General features: G+C 42.0%; 1 protein-coding gene across 1 annotated transcript; it reads left to right on the forward strand.

Annotated features, from left to right (window-relative positions):
• Positions 1 to 134: 134 nt before the first annotated feature.
• Positions 135 to 15,015, forward strand: LOC144653733 (uncharacterized). Its single transcript, XM_078513815.1, has 13 exons — positions 135 to 395; positions 1,311 to 1,452; positions 2,302 to 2,433; positions 3,244 to 3,427; positions 3,736 to 3,843; positions 4,442 to 4,561; positions 5,068 to 5,337; positions 6,165 to 6,296; positions 7,191 to 7,313; positions 7,633 to 7,710; positions 8,349 to 8,423; positions 8,919 to 8,975; positions 9,389 to 15,015. Exons 1-13 carry the CDS (start codon positions 388 to 390, stop codon positions 13,690 to 13,692), a joined length of 5,733 nt encoding a protein of 1,910 aa, XP_078369941.1. The 5' UTR covers positions 135 to 387; the 3' UTR covers positions 13,693 to 15,015.
• The last annotated feature ends 3,006 nt before the right edge of the window (positions 15,016 to 18,021 follow it).

Consider the following 18,021-nt stretch of genomic DNA (forward strand, 5'->3'; position numbering starts at 1 on the left):
GAATATTATCGCAGACTGAAAAATATCAAGAGTCACTCGAGTATAGGCACAGACTTGTTTGACCTGCACTCTGAAATCCAATTTTCGCCGAAATAATTTCGTAAAATATAGATCCAGCTCGGATTTTTTTCTTGGAAAATCGCTGCAGCACAGAGGAAAAGTAATTTCCTTGTTTTCAAGGTGCAGCCTTGACGTACATGTATAATATTATTTTCTGGTCATCACCGAATCGACGAGGAACTTTTTACCGGAAGTTGGAATTTACGTCAACGCATGTACATATAACAGCGCTTGGAAACAACACTGAACTTCAAGGCGAATAACGCTAAATCACATTACAGAGGGAGGACAAATAACAACTTAGAAAAACTTTGTTGTGAAGGCACCATGGACAGGTAAAATATTTTATTCAACTTACTAAAAAGAATTACCCTGTTTCTCCGATTATGCTAAGTTTTTACTCGCTAGCTTTCATTTGAGTATGCAGCGGAACCCGTTTTAATGAACCCCTTTATAACGAAATCCCCGGTTAATGGAATGATATTATTCAGCCCGGACGAAGTTATTAACAGTAAATTGTATTGAAATAGAAACTTGGTATATAATGAACCTCCGTTTTCACAGTCGTTTCTTGGGGTCTTCGTTGTATCGGTGTTTCGCTGAGCTTCAGCAAGGTTTACATCGAGTTTACAACTGCATAGTACAGCTGTCAACGAAATAAAAATTCAAACTGAATTTTTCAATATTTTTTGGGAAATTGGTATATAAGTCAAATACGCGGTAAGAATTGAATAGCTCTTATGACGGTTTACGTCAGACTGGCCAGTTTCACCATAAAACCTCGCGTTTGAAGTGCAAACTTGAAAATTTATCAACGAATTCCGAAAGCAGCAAAGATAAAAAGAATACCAACGAGCTGAAAAGTGCTAGAAGGTTGCGGAGGGTTGAGAACAATTCGCGTGAACGAGGCTTGGTGGTGAGTTTTGAGCATATTATGACATTATCAAGCATAAGGCCTAATCAGGAACTGAAAGGATCTCTCGATCACCATTAGTTTTCCGCATAAAATAGTTAAGATAATGTATACCTTAAAAGTATCTATTTTTATGTATTTACTGATGTGTTTATCGCTCCATACAAAAATAACATGACAATTTTTGTTGAGATGTGATGGTTTCTTTACCTTTAGAGATCGTCTTCAAGTAGCTATAACTCAAGTTTTTAACGTTCTCTTTAGTGAGATCGTTTTCACGTATTAGGATTTTTTTATGTATTAAATACTCATTGTTGTCCACGAATCTGTTTCGCAGGTGGTTGGTATACGTATGTCTTGTAATATCCTTGTCAAGCCACATACTTGCCAGCAATGAAAAGCTGATTCAAGTGGACAACTTTCTTGCGAATGTCAACTTCAGCGAACCAAAACTGTTTTACGTGAGAAATAACCTGGATGTAAGTCAGCATTTTAATGTTTCTACTTTAGTCCTTTATATACGCTTGGAATATTAAATTCAAAGTAACATATTAGGAATTCGCATGCTCTTAGCGACCCTTAGTCAGTCAGACCCAATCCGTCAGTCAGCCAGTCCGTCAGTCAGTTAGTCCGTCAGTCAGCCAGTCTGTTCGTCCGTCCGTCCGTCCGTCCGTCCGTCCGTCCGTCCGTCCGTCCGTCCGTCCGTCCGTCCGTCCGTCCGTCAGTCAGTCAGTCAGCCAGCCAGCCAGCCAGCCAACCAGTCAGTCAGCCAGTCAGCCAGTCAGCCAGTCAGTCAGTCAGTTAGCCATTCAGTCAGTCAGTCAGTCAGTCAGTCAGTCAGTCAGTCAGTCAGTAGGTCAGTCAAGCGGGCAGGCAGGCAGGCAGGCAGGCAGGCAGGCAGGCAGACAGGCAGGCAGGCAGTCGCGCAGGCAGGCAGACACGCAGGCATGCAGGCAGTCACGCAAGGCAGGCAGGGCAGACAGACAGACAGACAGTCAGTCAGTCAATCATTTTGTCAGTCAGTCAGTCAGTCATGATCAGTCACGGCAGTCAGTCAGTGATGCAGGCAGGCAGGCAGGCACGCAAGGCAGGCAGGCAGACAGACAGACAGTCAGACACTCAGTCAGTCAGTTACGGCAGTCAGTCAGTCATGCAAGCAGGCAGGCAGGCACGACAGACAGACAGTCAGTCAGTCAGTCAGTCAGTCAGTCAGTCAGTCAGTCAGTCAGTTAGTCAGTCAGTCAGGGGCTAAGCAATATTTTGATCAACATGTGATCCCAGCTAGGTGTAACAACGAGACAGCTCATAACATTTTCTAAACATTTTAGGGTGATATAGAATTCCAAGAAAGCGAGAATGCTTCCTTATCGGTTCATATATCTGGGCAAGAAAAAGAGTTGGAACGCATAAAAGTCGAATACAACCTTCTTGATGGAGGGACTCTTGTGGACATACAAGTGGTAAGCCTAAGCATTTAAAACTTTATCGAAACTATAAGGTTACCCTACCAAGTGTTTGATTTGAAACACTGATACGTCGATCGATCGATAGCCTAGCAATAAGTGAGGAATTTTTGGATTACTTGTGCCTGTTACAATTACATGTATGAGCCTTCTGCGAGAGTTGTGAGGGGTATTTTTGCAAGCAGCGATTTGAGTTTTCCAGGAGTAGAATGTGTAATATTGACTCTGAAGGATTTTCTGTTGAAATAATAGACTTGAGCCTAGTTCATACCAATGGTCACCAGTAGTTACATCACTGAATTGTTCCGCTTCGAGAAATGAGAATAAAGTAGTTAGATTGTTGTGAATCTTTTTGTGATTCTGTGGCCACCGCCTGTATGTGAAGGATCACTGAGCTAGTTAAAACGTCAAATAAGTGCCGTGGCCTGGGACAACATTTTATCACCGTCTTTTGTACTTGAAATATATGTTACCGCCTCATTGTTGACGAGGAGCAGGAACGGCACAGTGATTAGAGAGTTCAATTCAAACCAATGTGGCCTGGGTTCAATCGCGGACCCGGCGTCACATGTGGGTAGGTGGAGTTTGTTGTTGGTTCTCGTCCTTGCCGGCTCTTACGAGAGTTTCTCCAGGTTCTCAGCTTTTCCTCCATAAAACCAACACTGTTGTATTCTAGTGGGATCTGGAAATAGAGGATGAAAAGCCACTCTGTGGGTAATGTTATATCGAGGTTCCCTTCGTTTGCAAGTAAATTTACTATACATTGGAGGAAGTACTCATTCCGAAATTTCACGTTGCTTCTTTTAGTTCATTGTACCCGAAACAACAACTAACTGGCCGCTGATAGGAGGGCTTGCCGGCGCAGGTGTCTTTGTGGTAGTCGTTTTCCTTATCGGCGGAATATACGTGGTCAGGAAACGAAGAGCGAAGCTCGACTTGGCAGCAAGAGAAGAAAAATTTGAGATGAGAGATCGTGGGAAAGTTGTAGCTGGTGAGTTAATTGCTTATTATTAACTGAAACGCCAACGTGGTTGTGGTTAACTTTTATGGTTCCTAGCTAGCTGTCCACGCAGCCTCAAGAAGTCAGTCAGTTATAATTAGTTAGGCAAGATGCAGGCAGGCAGAGAGATAGGGAGACAGACAGATAAACAGACAGACAGACAGACAGACAGACAGACAGACAGACAGACAGACTCAAAGCTAACAATACATTACTGCTGCTTTGTTTCACGGGTATGTTAGGTCTAATGCAGGTTTTTTTTTTTTTTTTTTTTTTTTACATTTGTCTTCTTAACAAAGAAAAAGTTGCAGTTTTTGAAAAACCACAGGATGAGGAGGAATTAGTACTTGATGAGAATGACGCCAAAAGCTCTGGCCGCCCAAGAAATCGAAGTACCTTGATCGAGAGTAAGTTCTTAGATTACTGGAATTAGTCAGTGATCATGATCCAATTAAAGGTCGAATCAAAAATCAGACATAGAATGGCAACGAAGTGCAAACTGGATTACCGAGGGTGATTTGCCATCTACGTGAGCGTCCGATCCCGCGCTTAGCAATCATTATACAGGTTTCCCCGCGCGCTTTGTATTAGTTACGTGTTTCACGCCTCTGGTAATAGTTACTTCTTTCTCTCATCTTTGGTAATCATCACATGTTTCCCGCGCTTTGCACAGAGTTCATATTTCCCTTGCTTGTCATGACTTTTATATACTTTTCAGTTTTGCCCTAGTTAATTGGTCCCTACACTTATCATTGGTTACATGTTTTCCCGCGCTTAGCAGTGCTTACGAACTTACGAGTTTCACGCCTGTGGCAAAAGTCGCATCTTTCTCAGTACCGCCTTGAAAATGGTCAAGTGTTTCCCCGCAGTTTACACATTGATGCATTGGTGAAATTTTTCCTAGCTTTGCACTGGATACGTATTTTTTCACGCTTGGCTACTTTTAATGTAATGAACGTTACGTACACTTTATAACATATTTTTTTTTCCTTTTCATCACCAAAGAAAAAATTGCCACTTTCGAAAGGCCAACAGACGAAAACTCTGAGAAAGGAGGAGAGAAGACCGAGAATGATGAGCAGACTGTAAAGCAGATCAGGAGTCAAAGTCATCTTCAAGTGACAGGTGACGAAATCTGGAATTCATGCATGTTTCGTAAACACTCCCGCCAAATTCCACCGTCGAGTAGCAATAGAATCAGGATTCAGCGGTTAATGTAGCTTTATGTGACGGTTTGCTAAGCGATATAACGGTGTCCTGATGGCGTGATAATCACGTGACAATCACATAAGTTATTTGAGCGCTCTGACACGAACCGCCTGTTCATGCAATTTTCGTGAAAGACGTGACACGTGGCACTTACGATGAAATGCATTGCAGCCTCTCTGAAATACACTGGCTGTTGCAGCGAGGTGACCGTGCGCGTTCTATCGGCGCACGGTCGGGACGAGAAAAAAACTAGTAGCGGCCTACATAAAAAATAGCGGCTCGGTGAAGGTTCTACTCTACATAGCAATCAGTGATAACCGTCTTCAATAGCACCCTTGTTAACAGTTTCAGACACTAAACTTGCTAATTTTATTAAATTGATATGATCTCATTGAAAATTTAACTTTCTTTCCATTTGTCAGGAACAAGAAATGATTCTGAAGTTCCTCAAAGCTCCAGACCTCCTCGCGCCCAGTCGTCTACCTTCCTATCTGCACGATCAGCCTTCCTGTTGCTTACTCTGATTGCTGTTGCCTTGGCATCAAGCAAAGCCCCGACAGCAAGAATCGTCATCAGCGTGCCGGCCAATTTTGTCAAGAATGGTTCAAAGATCTTCTTTAATAAAGATTTCCATGGAAGGTTGTTACTCTCTGAAGGACTGAAAGGGGAAATACAACATTTTCAACAGTTTGGTAGGTCTAATTTATTCACCTTAATGCTTGTGTCTGGACACACTAGGCGACAAGGTCGGTGTGACAAGCCACTCCGTGTGTACTGCTTTAAAACAAGTCGCAGCGACAAGGTATTTGTTCGGTGCACAAATATCGAATTTGGAAGAGTGGGAATGCGACTTAGTTTTCCATTTCAACATGGCGAAAATACATGACGCTCTCTCATTGGTTAATATATATTTTGTTGCAGCGACTTGTCGCAGACGTGTACACACGCGGTGACAACGCTGCTATATCGCACATTTTGTCGCTGCGATGTGTCGCACGAATTCAAACCAGTTTGAATTCGTGCAGCACTTCGCAGCGACAAAATTCTGTCGCAGCGACTGGTTTGTCGCAAGAATGCACCATGTCACACGAGGCAACATGTCGCAGCAACGTCGCTGCGACGTGTCGCCTAGTGTGTCCCGGCCTTAACTCTTTCTTTCAATAGCCCTGTGTGTTAATTAAGATGTCAATTTTATCCAGATCCTCTTTTCACCCCCTCGTCACCCTTTCCCCAGCCATGAGCTCAAAGTGAAAACTGATATAAAATCATGCAGTCGACCAAGAAGTACAAGTGTCCGGAAAAGTTATGATTGATCTTCTTTTTCGATAACCTGAGTAAACTTAGTTTTGGCAGGTCGTATCGAACAGACCGCGTTCAGCACGTTTTGGGAAGCAATATAAAGCTTGACCTAGCGCAAATCCACCACGACCATGCAATTGCTTTTGTCCTCATTGCAAAACCACGCAGTGCTATTCGCCTAGCTAATATCTTAATATTTTTGTTTATTTTGATTTGCCAGCTGTATCACCAGCTTCAAGCAAAGTTTCTTCTCTTGACAAGTGCTTTACTCCCTGCGAATTTGGATGTGACGTGCAAACCAAGACGTGCCTGTGCCTGAGAGGCTACAAGATGATAGCAGGAAGCTGTCATGGTACGTGCAAGCACTTTCTATTTCTTGTTCCTGTTTTAGCACAGTGCTGGACATCTAAAATAACGCTGATACAGCCACTCAATCTTGACTTTTCTTTGTTTTGGATGCTCATTGCGTAGCGTATTCCCTACCAGTGTGGGTTTTGTGGTGGACCATTAAAGGGTCTGTGTCATGGAATTTCACAGATTTTTAAACAGCCAGAATTTATACTTGTGTCGTAGGAAACCTAAAAATGATGGTCCACTTTTATTCCCTATTGATATTTTAGAGCACTTAAACTGTTTAAAAGCGTGTTTGGCTGCAGATGGCTCGGATGGAAATGGATTGCAGTTTGAAAACTTTAGTCAACATTTTCAAATTGTCACCTGCCACGCGCCTTCCAAAAAAGTCGATATTTACAGCCGAAGTTTGATTTGTATCCTCAAATGAAAGTTATATCTCCAGTTAAATGTTCCATGATAATGTTTTTGATGGGTTAAGTTGCCTATAGCTTATTTCAGAACAGTTTAGACCAAAAATCTGCGAAATCCCCGTGACATATATAGTTCTTTTATATAAGAACGTAAACAACAACTTCGGTCAGCATCAATTGATCTGTGCTCTCGGTATTGGAGTGGAGCCACGTTGCAGTTTGCAATGGGGGCTAATACGGGGAAATATAATTTCAAAAAACAGAAACTTCATGTTATCTTGGGAAATAGTTTATGTTGTAACCTATATTTAAAGACAATTAAAAACGTTTGATTGGATACTGCACCCGCTTCTCTGCACCACATGTACAGGTTCTCGATTATACATAGGCGCTTGATTAAAAACCATTTTCTTCCTTTTATGGTTACTCCTTTTCACTTTTACTTTCTTTTATATTTTTTTTGTTAATGACCTACATTGCAGATATGGATGAATGCGCTAGCAAGAAACATAACTGTCATGTGCAAGCCACGTGTAACAACACTATTGGTGGCTTTAAGTGCACGTGCAAGGATGGCTATTGGGGAGACGGAATCACGTGCAAGGGTACGTTTACTTATTAAAGTGCACACAAGTCCTGTATCGAATTCCTGCTTACAGTAGCCAGTAGGCCTTCCATAAATCTGGAAAGTTTCCGAACCTTCCAATAGCGTTCGCATGTTTCTGGAAATATTCAGTAATCTTTGGAAGTCTTTGAATGATTTTTGAAAATCTACGGACTGTCTAAGGCAATAGTCGGAAGTCGTCAGGTGGACTTTGGCAGTATTTCAAACAACGTTTAAAGTAAAGTACTTTTAATGAGCATGTCTTTGTAACTACGCTGTTATAAACGAATTAACTTACAAGTACAATTCTCTTTCTTTAGCCTGCAGTGCCAAGCCGTGCCCTGAATACTTCTACCAATCGGAATCATGCACGAGGACGCATGACCGTGTTTGTACAGGTAATATATAGATTTAGGAAGCCAAAGCGGAGCCTCTTGTGGAGAAGCAGTTAGGGTGATGGGAGGGGAGACGGGAGCGGAACAGGCACGGGTGGAAGGGAGACCTGGCCCAGGGGACCCCGAGGAGAACACAGGACGAGCCCCCAGGATACGATCCCCGAACTCAGGGGGTGGGGAGGCTTCCCGTCGCGCCGGGGGTCGCGGGGGCGGTGGACCGGCGGCGAGGAGAGGGGGGGGGGGGGGGACGGGGGGGGGGGGGGGGGGGCGCGGGCGGAGAGGGGCGGGGGGGGGGGGCCGGCAGGAGAGGGGGGGGCCGCGGACGCCACGGAACCCGCACCGGCCGCGACAGTGAAGGACGATGGGCGGAAGAGACGGGGAGGGGGCGACGAGGCGGGCCGGGGGGCGCCGGGCGGGGGGGGCGACGGACGGGCGACACGCGGGAACGCCGCCGGGCGCGCGCGCCTCGGCGCGGGGAGCTCCGCTATAACTCTTTTGTGTGCTGAGCCAACTCCACTTCCTATTGATTGATGGATTGATTAATTAGTTAGTGGCTTTTGTTCAATCAATCAATTAATTAAAAAATTAATTATACTTGGCAAGACACTAAGTCTAAATGTAATTATTCCTTTCACTTGCAGCATGTACCCCTACATGTGAAAAGACGACATACCAAGCTCATGGCTGTGGATTAACTTTTGACCGATTGTGCGTCGGTAAGAAAGTCTTTCCTTTTATTTTCATCAAATTTATGGAATATTTTTCAATAGTATAAGACACTCTTTTATTATATCAAATTATATTGACTTTTATACTGACTTTTGTACAGATCTGCTGTTATGGCATGTTTCTTTGAGCCCTATTACTGGTGAAAGTTCTGTACAACCTTTTCTGACCAATTGGACACATGCTGAATGTTTTGTTCTGTTATCAGGCCAACTTCAACCCAATCCTGTTTCGAACCACCCCAATTTTTTGAGCACTTGCATATTGCCACTTTTTTCATGTTCGTGCATCGAATTTTGACTGTTTCTAAAAATAACGTTTGCGGCAACGGACTAGTTCTGAGATTTAAGTAATTTGTTTTGTTAACTTTCTTTGTGCCTTGAGTTGTATAAGCTAGGCAAGGAGCCGGCTTAGTACAAAAGTGTAAAACATGGCATATGTATATGAACTTCACTGACTTTTCAACTATATAATTATGATTGCAGATATTTCAAAACCCTTAACAGTAAGCAAGGACTCCAATGACAGTAACACACTTGACGGTAAGATCTACGTGATTGAAATGTTTCAGGGGGTTACTTGATACCACGGCATCTGTCCTAAAAAGTAACTGGAGCAATTGCCAAAGAACGCTTTCATAACTGAATTTCTTACCAAGCTTCCTGAATGATAAGGTGTTTAGCAAGTTTTGCAGCTACGCCTGGATCTGACTGCCGACTGGCTACGCGTTCTAAGAGTGTTTTTCTCTCAGGGGGGGGATACCTTGGTATTGAGGTTTTGGTAGTGGCGCCTGCGTCGAGTGATGCCACCACGCAACACCAAGGACGTCTCCAGGTGTTTTCATAGTTAGTGTAGAACAGCTGCGTAGAGAAAAACCTGTACGCACTTTTGAATGATACTTTTTTAGCGGGCCAAGTTGGGAATTCTATTTATTTCTTTTTTTTTTTTTTTTCAGTACGATCCGGTTCCAAGCTTATTGTCCTGAAACCAGCAGAAGCCTTGGTTCTTTTAGAAGACCGCCTTCGGGTTGACAGCACAAGTAAAACCTTCTTTCTGCAAGCAAATTCGCCAAACCGTACACGTTTACATCGAAATTCAAGCTTTTATGTAGACTTGGAAATCGAGAAAGTTAACTTACTTCCAAAATACAGTGATTATGATGCGTGGAGGTCAAATGGTGAGAACCTTGAATTTGGTACTGTTCCTGGCTTTTCAGAGGTGTTCAGTAAGCACTGTCGGTACCCAGCCCCAAATCACTACACCATTAAGCACGACCTGCAACGTGATCGACAGACGAAAGTGTACCCAGCCAAGTGTTTTCAGCATTCGCGACGACTTTGCCCAACTGGCGTAACACCAGGTGAGATGTACCACTACAGATCTCTAAATGACGCTTGCGACACGGCAGAAACGTCTGTGATTTGCTCCAAGCCCAACCAGAAAGACTGCAACCTCAAAGCGGACTCCAGCAAACTTTACTGCACAAACTATACAAATATTGTGACCGACGTATTTGGTATAAGTGAAGGTGACTTCCTTGACAACCCCTTAGAGTCGTTTCCAACAGTATTTTGCGCAGACGCATATCGAATTTGCAGGATATGCAGGGATAATTGTGCCAATTGCGACGAATCTAGTAGCCTAGCGAACAGTTCATGTTCCTGCTGTTATAAAGACTGTCTGAACCTCTGCTCAAGTTTCTACGGAGCAAACTGCGCGCGAATACCAAAACGATGCGCCAAAGGGGACACTAGCCAGTTTACTTTGACAATGAACAAACCAACCAACTTGAACTTGCAGTTTAACTGCTATCTTGAATACTACATCCCAAAGACGCTGTATACTCTGAGGTACAAAGTACAGCACGAAAGTGGACGCTTTAGCTCAGACTGGATTTCAAAAACGTTAAACACCCAGCCAGGAGGTGATCACCCAAACTCGGTGATACAACAAGGAACAAACCACTTAGACTCTTTGGAAGTATCGCACTCTGTAAATTTCAATATTTCCTCTATGTTGTATCTTCGAGGCCAAAGACCGTCTAAACAGGAGCCTTACAAGTACAGCATATCAAAAGTAGGAGACGAAAACTCAGCATTAGGTAATGCCAACGCAGGAAACACCATTGAAGTTCAAACAAAGACACCGTTTTCAATATACACTAGATCATGGAGCGACAGTGGTAACTGTCAGAGACTGTCTGAGTGGTCAGAGAGCATTCGTAAACCATACGGTAATTTAAGGCCTGTGGATGTGGATCATCTTGGTGTTCAATCTGGGGGCGAGTTTGCATATCATATACAAGATCCCCAGCGACCACCTACAATGACTGTAAGCATTTCCGAGGAAGAATCGATTTTGAAGTATGTCTTAACCAATGCAAGCATACGCAACGATGAGACGTTTAAAAGCAGTTTGTCCCGGACCAACACAACTTGGAGGACCACGATAAACGGGTTTTTGACGAGCTGCCCTGGTTTCTTCACTCTTCAAGTTATTGACGAAGTTGACAATGTTCTAGTCCTTGAGCAAGATGTGGTGATACTTTGTCCAGAGACCGGTTTTGGCGTAGATATTCATGTTCCGAGAAAGGGATTGCAGGACAAAGAGAGGTTATTTACCTTTCGGTTATCCAATGCTAGACAGAAACTAGAACTTCAGTTGGCTGTCGTCGACAAAGGGGCACGAAAAGGCAAGGAACCAGTGAAGAAAAGTCATGACGATAAACCAAATCCGTGGATAACACTGATGCCACTCTTTGTAGTGACAGGTTGTGTGCTACTGTTTTTGTTTGCGTTGATAGTATACGCACAAGCTACACACAAACCCGATGATGCCCCCCAAAATGGCCCTTCAAGGTGGAAATTTGTCAAGAACAAGGAAATAACAAAAGGTAAAGCTGGAGATAGGACGAAGAAGGCGGGACCGAAAGATCAAAACAGACTCAAAAGAAGGCATCTAATCCTGGTCGTTTTCTTCGTCGTTGTTCGAGTTGTCTACAGCTTGATCTTCACCTTCTCAATGGCGTTCGCGATTTTGACCCTTCTTCACGCTGATAACATGAAAATTATCCGGGAATACCAAGACTATGTCCAAAGCAAAATTGATGAAAGCAATGCCATGGCCCTGCAAATGGATCAGCACCGTGAAAGAGAAGCAAAACGTGGTCTAGACGCCAGCGAAGACGTTCAAAGGTCTTGCGATTTCTTCATGGGACTACAGCTACAGTGGCTGAGATTCAACATGACCTGCTTAATCCAGGAAAACCATCTGAAAATGTTTAACAAGTTAAGCAAGAAAATTATCAGCAAAGTAACCGAGAGAGTTGAGAAACTGAAGAAAGACATAAACGAACGAATAACTGAGTTTAGAGCGGCCACAAGACGAAAGCTGCAGGACACTAAAGAGCGGTTGAAAAACTACGGAAAGAGAGTGTATAACAATGGGTGGTTTGCCTTGCCAAAAGCAGCTTATAAAATTAAGAAAGCATTTTCACGGAAAAAGAGAGAAATTCAGGCGAACGAAAACTATCTTCGAAAACAATATCAACACCTGGACAAGACATTAACCAGAAATAAACGAAGCATCGCTGACAGTTCCTTCATCGGATTTCTTGACTTTGTTGGTGCTGTCGATCAAGACAAACTTGTTGAGGCCGAGAATAATATCATTGCAAAGCTCCAGTATGCAAAGAATGGCTTGGCGGATTTTAGTGATGTTCTGAAGACTGGAAAGTCTCCAGAACATCCCTTGAGCTCGATACTTATGTGTCCTCTGAGGTACATGAAAGAATCTGCGAAGAAACAAGTGAAAAAAGGGATACAACAGTTGGCCGAGGTGTCCGAAGAGTGGGCAAAAGCCAAGGCTGAATGCTTTGTGGGGAATATCAGTGATTTCTTTGCTTCTAATGACTCATTATCAGAACCCAACGAAAACAAAACAGATTCCGAAACCTTTTCTGAGCGCGTTGTGTACGAAGAAATTGATGGCTCAGATGGCAGCTCAAACATTTCCAAGGCAAACAGATCTTCCATTATCGAGTCCGCCCATGGGGGATCCTACTACAACATCGAAAAAGGAGATGTTATGGAAGAAATGGTCGATGACCAGAAAGAGGAATTACTGAAAAGGGAAGGGAAGATTAAAGATGTTACCAGTGTATACGATGCAGAAGTGTTAATTGCTACACGGAATGCCATTTTGGGCGTTTTAGTTGTCATCGACATTCTGCTCTTGATATATCGAGGGACGAAGACTTACCAGATCGCTTTTAAATTAATCCAAGGGTTTGAGGAAATTGTGAACCACGACGAAGACGAATTTGAAGAGAAACCACCAACTGTGAAACAAAGAGCTGAAAGACTTGCTCGAAGGATCTTAGACTTCCTCGCAGAGAGGTTCTCAAAATTTATCACATTTTGCAAGACTCTTCACAAGCGGATAATGCGTACAAATCTTCTCCCAATGTGCATAATAATTGCTGCCTCTGCCGCCGGTTTGTACCTGCTAATCGCTGTAGTTTTCAATGTAATGAACGTGACCGTTATTGAAGAACTTGGTGGCTACGATATGATTGCATCTCGCCTTGATACCAATTACCGTTTCACCAACCTCGCTATCGATGACCAGTTCGATTTCATCAACAACAATGCAATGCAGCAGTACAAGGAATCGATGAACGACTCTATAGCTGAATACAATAGAATGATCGCGGACTTCAACAGAGAACAGCAAGAACGTATGGAACGACTAAACCGGCAACTCTGTTCTTTAGAGAACGACACAAATAACTGCTTTGGAGAACAGGCGTCGCTCCTAGATTTCAATCCGCAGTCTTGCATCATTCCAACGCTGGAAGGAGTACGCTACGAAGATTACGACGGCGAAGCATACCGCCAACGTCTCAAACGTGAAACAAAACGGTTCGTCGACGCCTTCCGTAACATGGTCTTGGAAACGATTTATTTTGTTCTGGCGGTGGTTTTGTCGGTTGTAATAATCTCGGTTTTGGGTTATGTTGCGTTTCTCTTCCTTAAGTCAAGAGGAATGGTTCGCGTAAAGCAGGTCCACGTGTACAAGTCACTACCTCCAGACGTTTTGGAACAATTTCATCTGAAACTACCGGAACCTGATGACGAGAAAGATGGCGGCAACGCATCTGAGAAAGACGGCGGAGCAAGGAAAGTGAACATTCCTAACATTTTCCTCACAGAGTCTACAGAAAATGTAAATACCCTTAAACGAGAATCGAAAGCGTAAACAGACTTAGCCGAAAAAAAAAGGAACAGAGTAACCATATAGGGACGTTCCACTGCCTGTCACTAAATCAATGGGCCGTAAAAAAACCAAAACTACTTTGCATGTGAAAAAATATAGCCTGGAGACCTCCATATCAAAGGGAAAGAGATGCTTGTCGTCTCGCTTTTGGTCTCGCTTATTGTATTCAAGACACAACGCCAGTATTTTTAGCGGTCAATTGTCTCGTTTAGGATTTACGTGTGCCGTCGTACTGTGTTGGACGGTTCCTGTCCAGTTTTTAATAAGGCTTTTGTAGAGAAGCTATGGCAGAAATCTGCATGTATATAACGCATGTATATAAAGCGAGATGCCGAATGATAAGGAATTCCTGTATTTATCCCAACATGCTTGGAAAGCAATTCAGCTTAAGAATCTCTTAGCGATTGCATTGTTTGGCTGTCATTATGAATCCGTATTTAGAATGACCAACTAGTGTATATGTCGTGGGTTAAATTTATCTTTGGTTTAAGATTCTGCAAACCCGTTTGCTTTTTATTTTTCATTGTCTGATATTCATTATGATGATCTGAAACAAAGAGAAATAAAAATCAAACTGGTTTAAAAAATTCTAAACCAAAGATAAATTTAAACCACAACATATAAATGTAATAATAAACTTTATTATAATGTTAAAAGAAACACATAGTGTAAGTCAAACCACTAATTGGTGGACACTATTCTGTTTCTGCTTACTAGTTTCCCCTGTATAGAGATAATGAAGCTTTAACCACGAACGTTAATTGTATATAAATAGCTATAGCATAAACAATGTGGAGCACTTTTAGGTGAAGTAAGTTTAAGCTTGTACATTTTAATAACAGGCCTTTGCAAAAACCCTTATGTGACCTTGTGAATCATAAAAAATGGTCGTGGCAGAAACAGAAAGAGCGATACATAGAATGAAATAAGACCCTTTATGTTTGAACGCAAGATTTTATGGCAGTTTGAAAGTATGAAACAATTAAAGAACTTGTATAAGATGCATTTGAAAGGGAAAACTCGACATCCAACAAAGTTTTGCATACCAAAGAGGACCCTGGAAACGAGGTTGCAGATGACCATTTTTATGATTGACAGTATCACTTGATAGAATTGTACTAAAGATCTAATAGTTCAAACGAATCATGAACCTTGCAATCACTGCTCAGGTGAAAGCGATAGCAAAAGGGTACTTTATTTATCTGGAGAAAGTGCGTTGTATGGCATCAGTTTGGTTACCAAGTGTTTAACATATATATTCCTTATGTGTATGGAGACATCATTATTTTTTCACTGAATTATTAATAAAGCTATGTTATCTTAAATCCAGGTTGTACAAATAGTTATATCTGAGACCCAATGACCGTCAATTGTCTCAATTAGGCTCAAGGAATGAATTGGGCTTGTCCTATGTAGGCATCGTCGGTAGTTCGATAGAAACTGGAGAAACGTGGGCAGTTCGGGAAGGTGAAAGGTGTGGGGAGGGTTCCTTAAAAAGACTTCAAAAAAATTCGTAAGTTGAAACATGATTTGGAAGGTCAGCGGAAGGTAAAGGAAGAGTACAAATATTAATTCAAGCCTGAAGGTGGCCTCCAGATTGGCATTTTATGAAATTGCCAATTTTATGAAATTATGGTTAGGTTCAAACAAGAACAGAACTGACACACCCTTTGGTATTCGCTGGCCTAAGGATTATGTTAATGCTCTTGGTATCTGTTTTACAACAGACCAGAACATTTCTGATAGCAAAAACTTAGAAACAAGATTAAGTTCCTTAGAAAAATACCTTAACGTTTGGTCTTCCAGAGACTTGACTCTCTATGGGAAAATCAACATAGTAAAATCCTTAGCACTCTCTAAATTAACCTTTGGAAACCGAAAATAACGACTGCAAAGATAAGATTACTAATATACAAAGTATTTCAAGCAAGACGCTAAGACAAATACTAACAAAAAAAGTTTTTGAGAAACCCATCTCACGGGGCAAGCTTGATAATGCAGGTTTTTCTGCTGAGCAAATTGCCGTGACATATTTATGAACTTCCATTTAAGCTAACTCTCGACGTCAGAATGTCAGTTTTTCAATTTAAGATCAACCATAACATTCTGTACACAAAAAGTAGACTTTTTAGAGACAAGTTAGCAGAAAACGACAAATGTTACCTTTGCAATGGCAGACAAACACTGACGCATCTCTTTGTTGAATGTGATTCAAGCAAAGTTTTTGGACTAAGTTTACTTCTTGGTGGGATTCGAAAAATAATCCGCAGATTCACCTCCAACAACGCGATATTCTATTTGCTCTTCATCCTGAAAAGCAGTCTTTTTGGGGTATTAATTTTTGTTTGCTTGTGGCCAGACAGTACATCTATTTTGCCGCGAAAAATGAAGACCCTTTCTGTTTCACTGCCTTTCTTAAGTTTTTGAAAAACAAGCTCGGGATAGACAAACAGAAGATTCGAGACCTAGTTACCTTATAGTCTATTTTACCTAGTTACTTTATCTCTGTAAGTTGTCTTTTTTTGTATTCTGTTTTATTTTATTGTTTGTAAAAAAATTGTCTATTGTAAAAAATTTTGTCAATTATTAAATAAAAAAATGCATTAAAAAAATTTTTTTTTTATGAAATTGGATGAGAGTTGGGAGGGAATCAAGAAGGTAAAAGGTAGGCTTAATCCACGAGAAAGAAAATAAAACCTCATAGACGTAAAGGGCGATATCCTTTTCACACGTGTTGTAGAGAATGTTGTCGTTTGCTCACAAGCAAGTGTCTTTGGAAGTTTGTTTCTCTGAGTGTTCACTTTTTCTTTCTAAATCGGAAACAGTCCGTTTTTTATAATGGACATTTATGAAGGTGAACTCCCCCGAGTTTCAAACAACAGACACATTTGAAAATACAGTGGCACCCCGCTTTACGGCCACTTCGTTATTTAATTTTATTGTCCCGGCGAAACGCCCAATTCATTTTCTTATAATTAAACCCCGTTAATAAATGACGCTATTTTATTAAAAAAATCACCTGTAACTTGTCATGCCATTGACCTCTGTGGTTTTGTGGTTAACTTATCACTAATTGTAAATTATCAAACAGAGTCTGGGGGCCTCTTCATATGAGCCCGGTTTACGGGCTGTCTCAGTTACCAGTACGGATTTTGACCTCTGTTCATATGGAAAATTTTAGCCCGGTTGACGGGGATAAAATTCAAGAAACGAAGGCAAAATGGCGACACATAAAGTTGTATCTTTCGCGACTATCGTAGCTTTATTGACCCATGTAACTTTATTAATAAAGCTAATTCGCATATGTCTGAAGTGGAAATAGAGATACAAGGCAAAATTAAACCATTTGGACCACCCAATTACGAAAGGGAAGCTATTTTCTCAAAAAAAGTTGCGTCCCGACGACCGGGCTGGAGCGTTCATATGGGAAAATATTCTTCCCGGTTGTCGAAATCTCGGTTGCAGAAACCGAGATATCGGTAACCGGGCTGGCCCACCTTCTCATATGAACACATCCAAAATTTTACAAGAAAATAGGAGTGAGTCGAGATCTCGGTAACTGGGCCAGCCCGGTCAACCGGGATCATATGAAGAGGCCCTGGGTTTTGTCGAGGGTCGAGGATTCTATGTCGAAAAAAGAAATGAACTTGACAAACAGTGACATCCGCTTAGCTAAATTACAAAGCGATTAGGTCATTGTGCGTGTAATAAAGCGAATCTATACCAATGTTGTTATCACAGATTTTTTTTCTCGTGCGGCTTCCTACTTGCTCTGTAAAGTAGACCCGGGAGAGTGGGGCGGGGGTGTACTTCCATATATTGGCTATATAGGTATGTGCCGCGGAATAAGTTATGGTTTTTGAGGTTCTCGGTCCTTAAATAGGGTATCATTTTTGCTCCTTTTGGCATTATGTTCCCGGTGTAATCCTGAGATTACACCGGGAACTAACAGCTAAAATAACGGAAAAAAGGATCTTAAAACTGAACTATCCGCCCAAGTATTAGTAAAGCGATTTTATTAAGAATTGTTGTGCCGTGCGCCGTTAATTGGGTCGTCGCAGAACGCTTCTCCTCTCCTTTTCTCTTGAATAGAGTGTCATTTTTCCGTTTTGGATCTCTATCCGAAGTTTATAGGAGTACCCCACCCCCCCCCCCCCCTCCCAGGGAAGTACACCAGTCATGAGATTTGACCCTACCTCCACAGAAAACCATAAGGGTTTCTGACCTCCGTTAATATGGCCATCTCGTTAACATGGCCCGTTAGTGGCCGTATTAACGAGGTTCCACTGTACCTTTTTTGCACTAAGATGT

The sequence above is a fragment of the Oculina patagonica genome, chromosome 1, assembly GCF_052425735.1.
Source record: "Oculina patagonica isolate OP01 chromosome 1, crgOcupat, whole genome shotgun sequence".
NCBI classification, from domain to species: Eukaryota; Metazoa; Cnidaria; class Anthozoa; order Scleractinia; family Oculinidae; genus Oculina; species Oculina patagonica.

Excerpts from the sequence above, each read along its gene's own strand:
- LOC144653733 (XM_078513815.1), top strand. Across the intron at positions 3,428-3,735 it reads TCGTGGGAAAGTTGTAGCTG|AAAAAGTTGCAGTTTTTGAA; the intron begins GTGAGTTAATTG and ends TTCTTAACAAAG. Across the intron at positions 8,976-9,388 it reads TGACAGTAACACACTTGACG|TACGATCCGGTTCCAAGCTT; the intron begins GTAAGATCTACG and ends TTTTTTTTTCAG.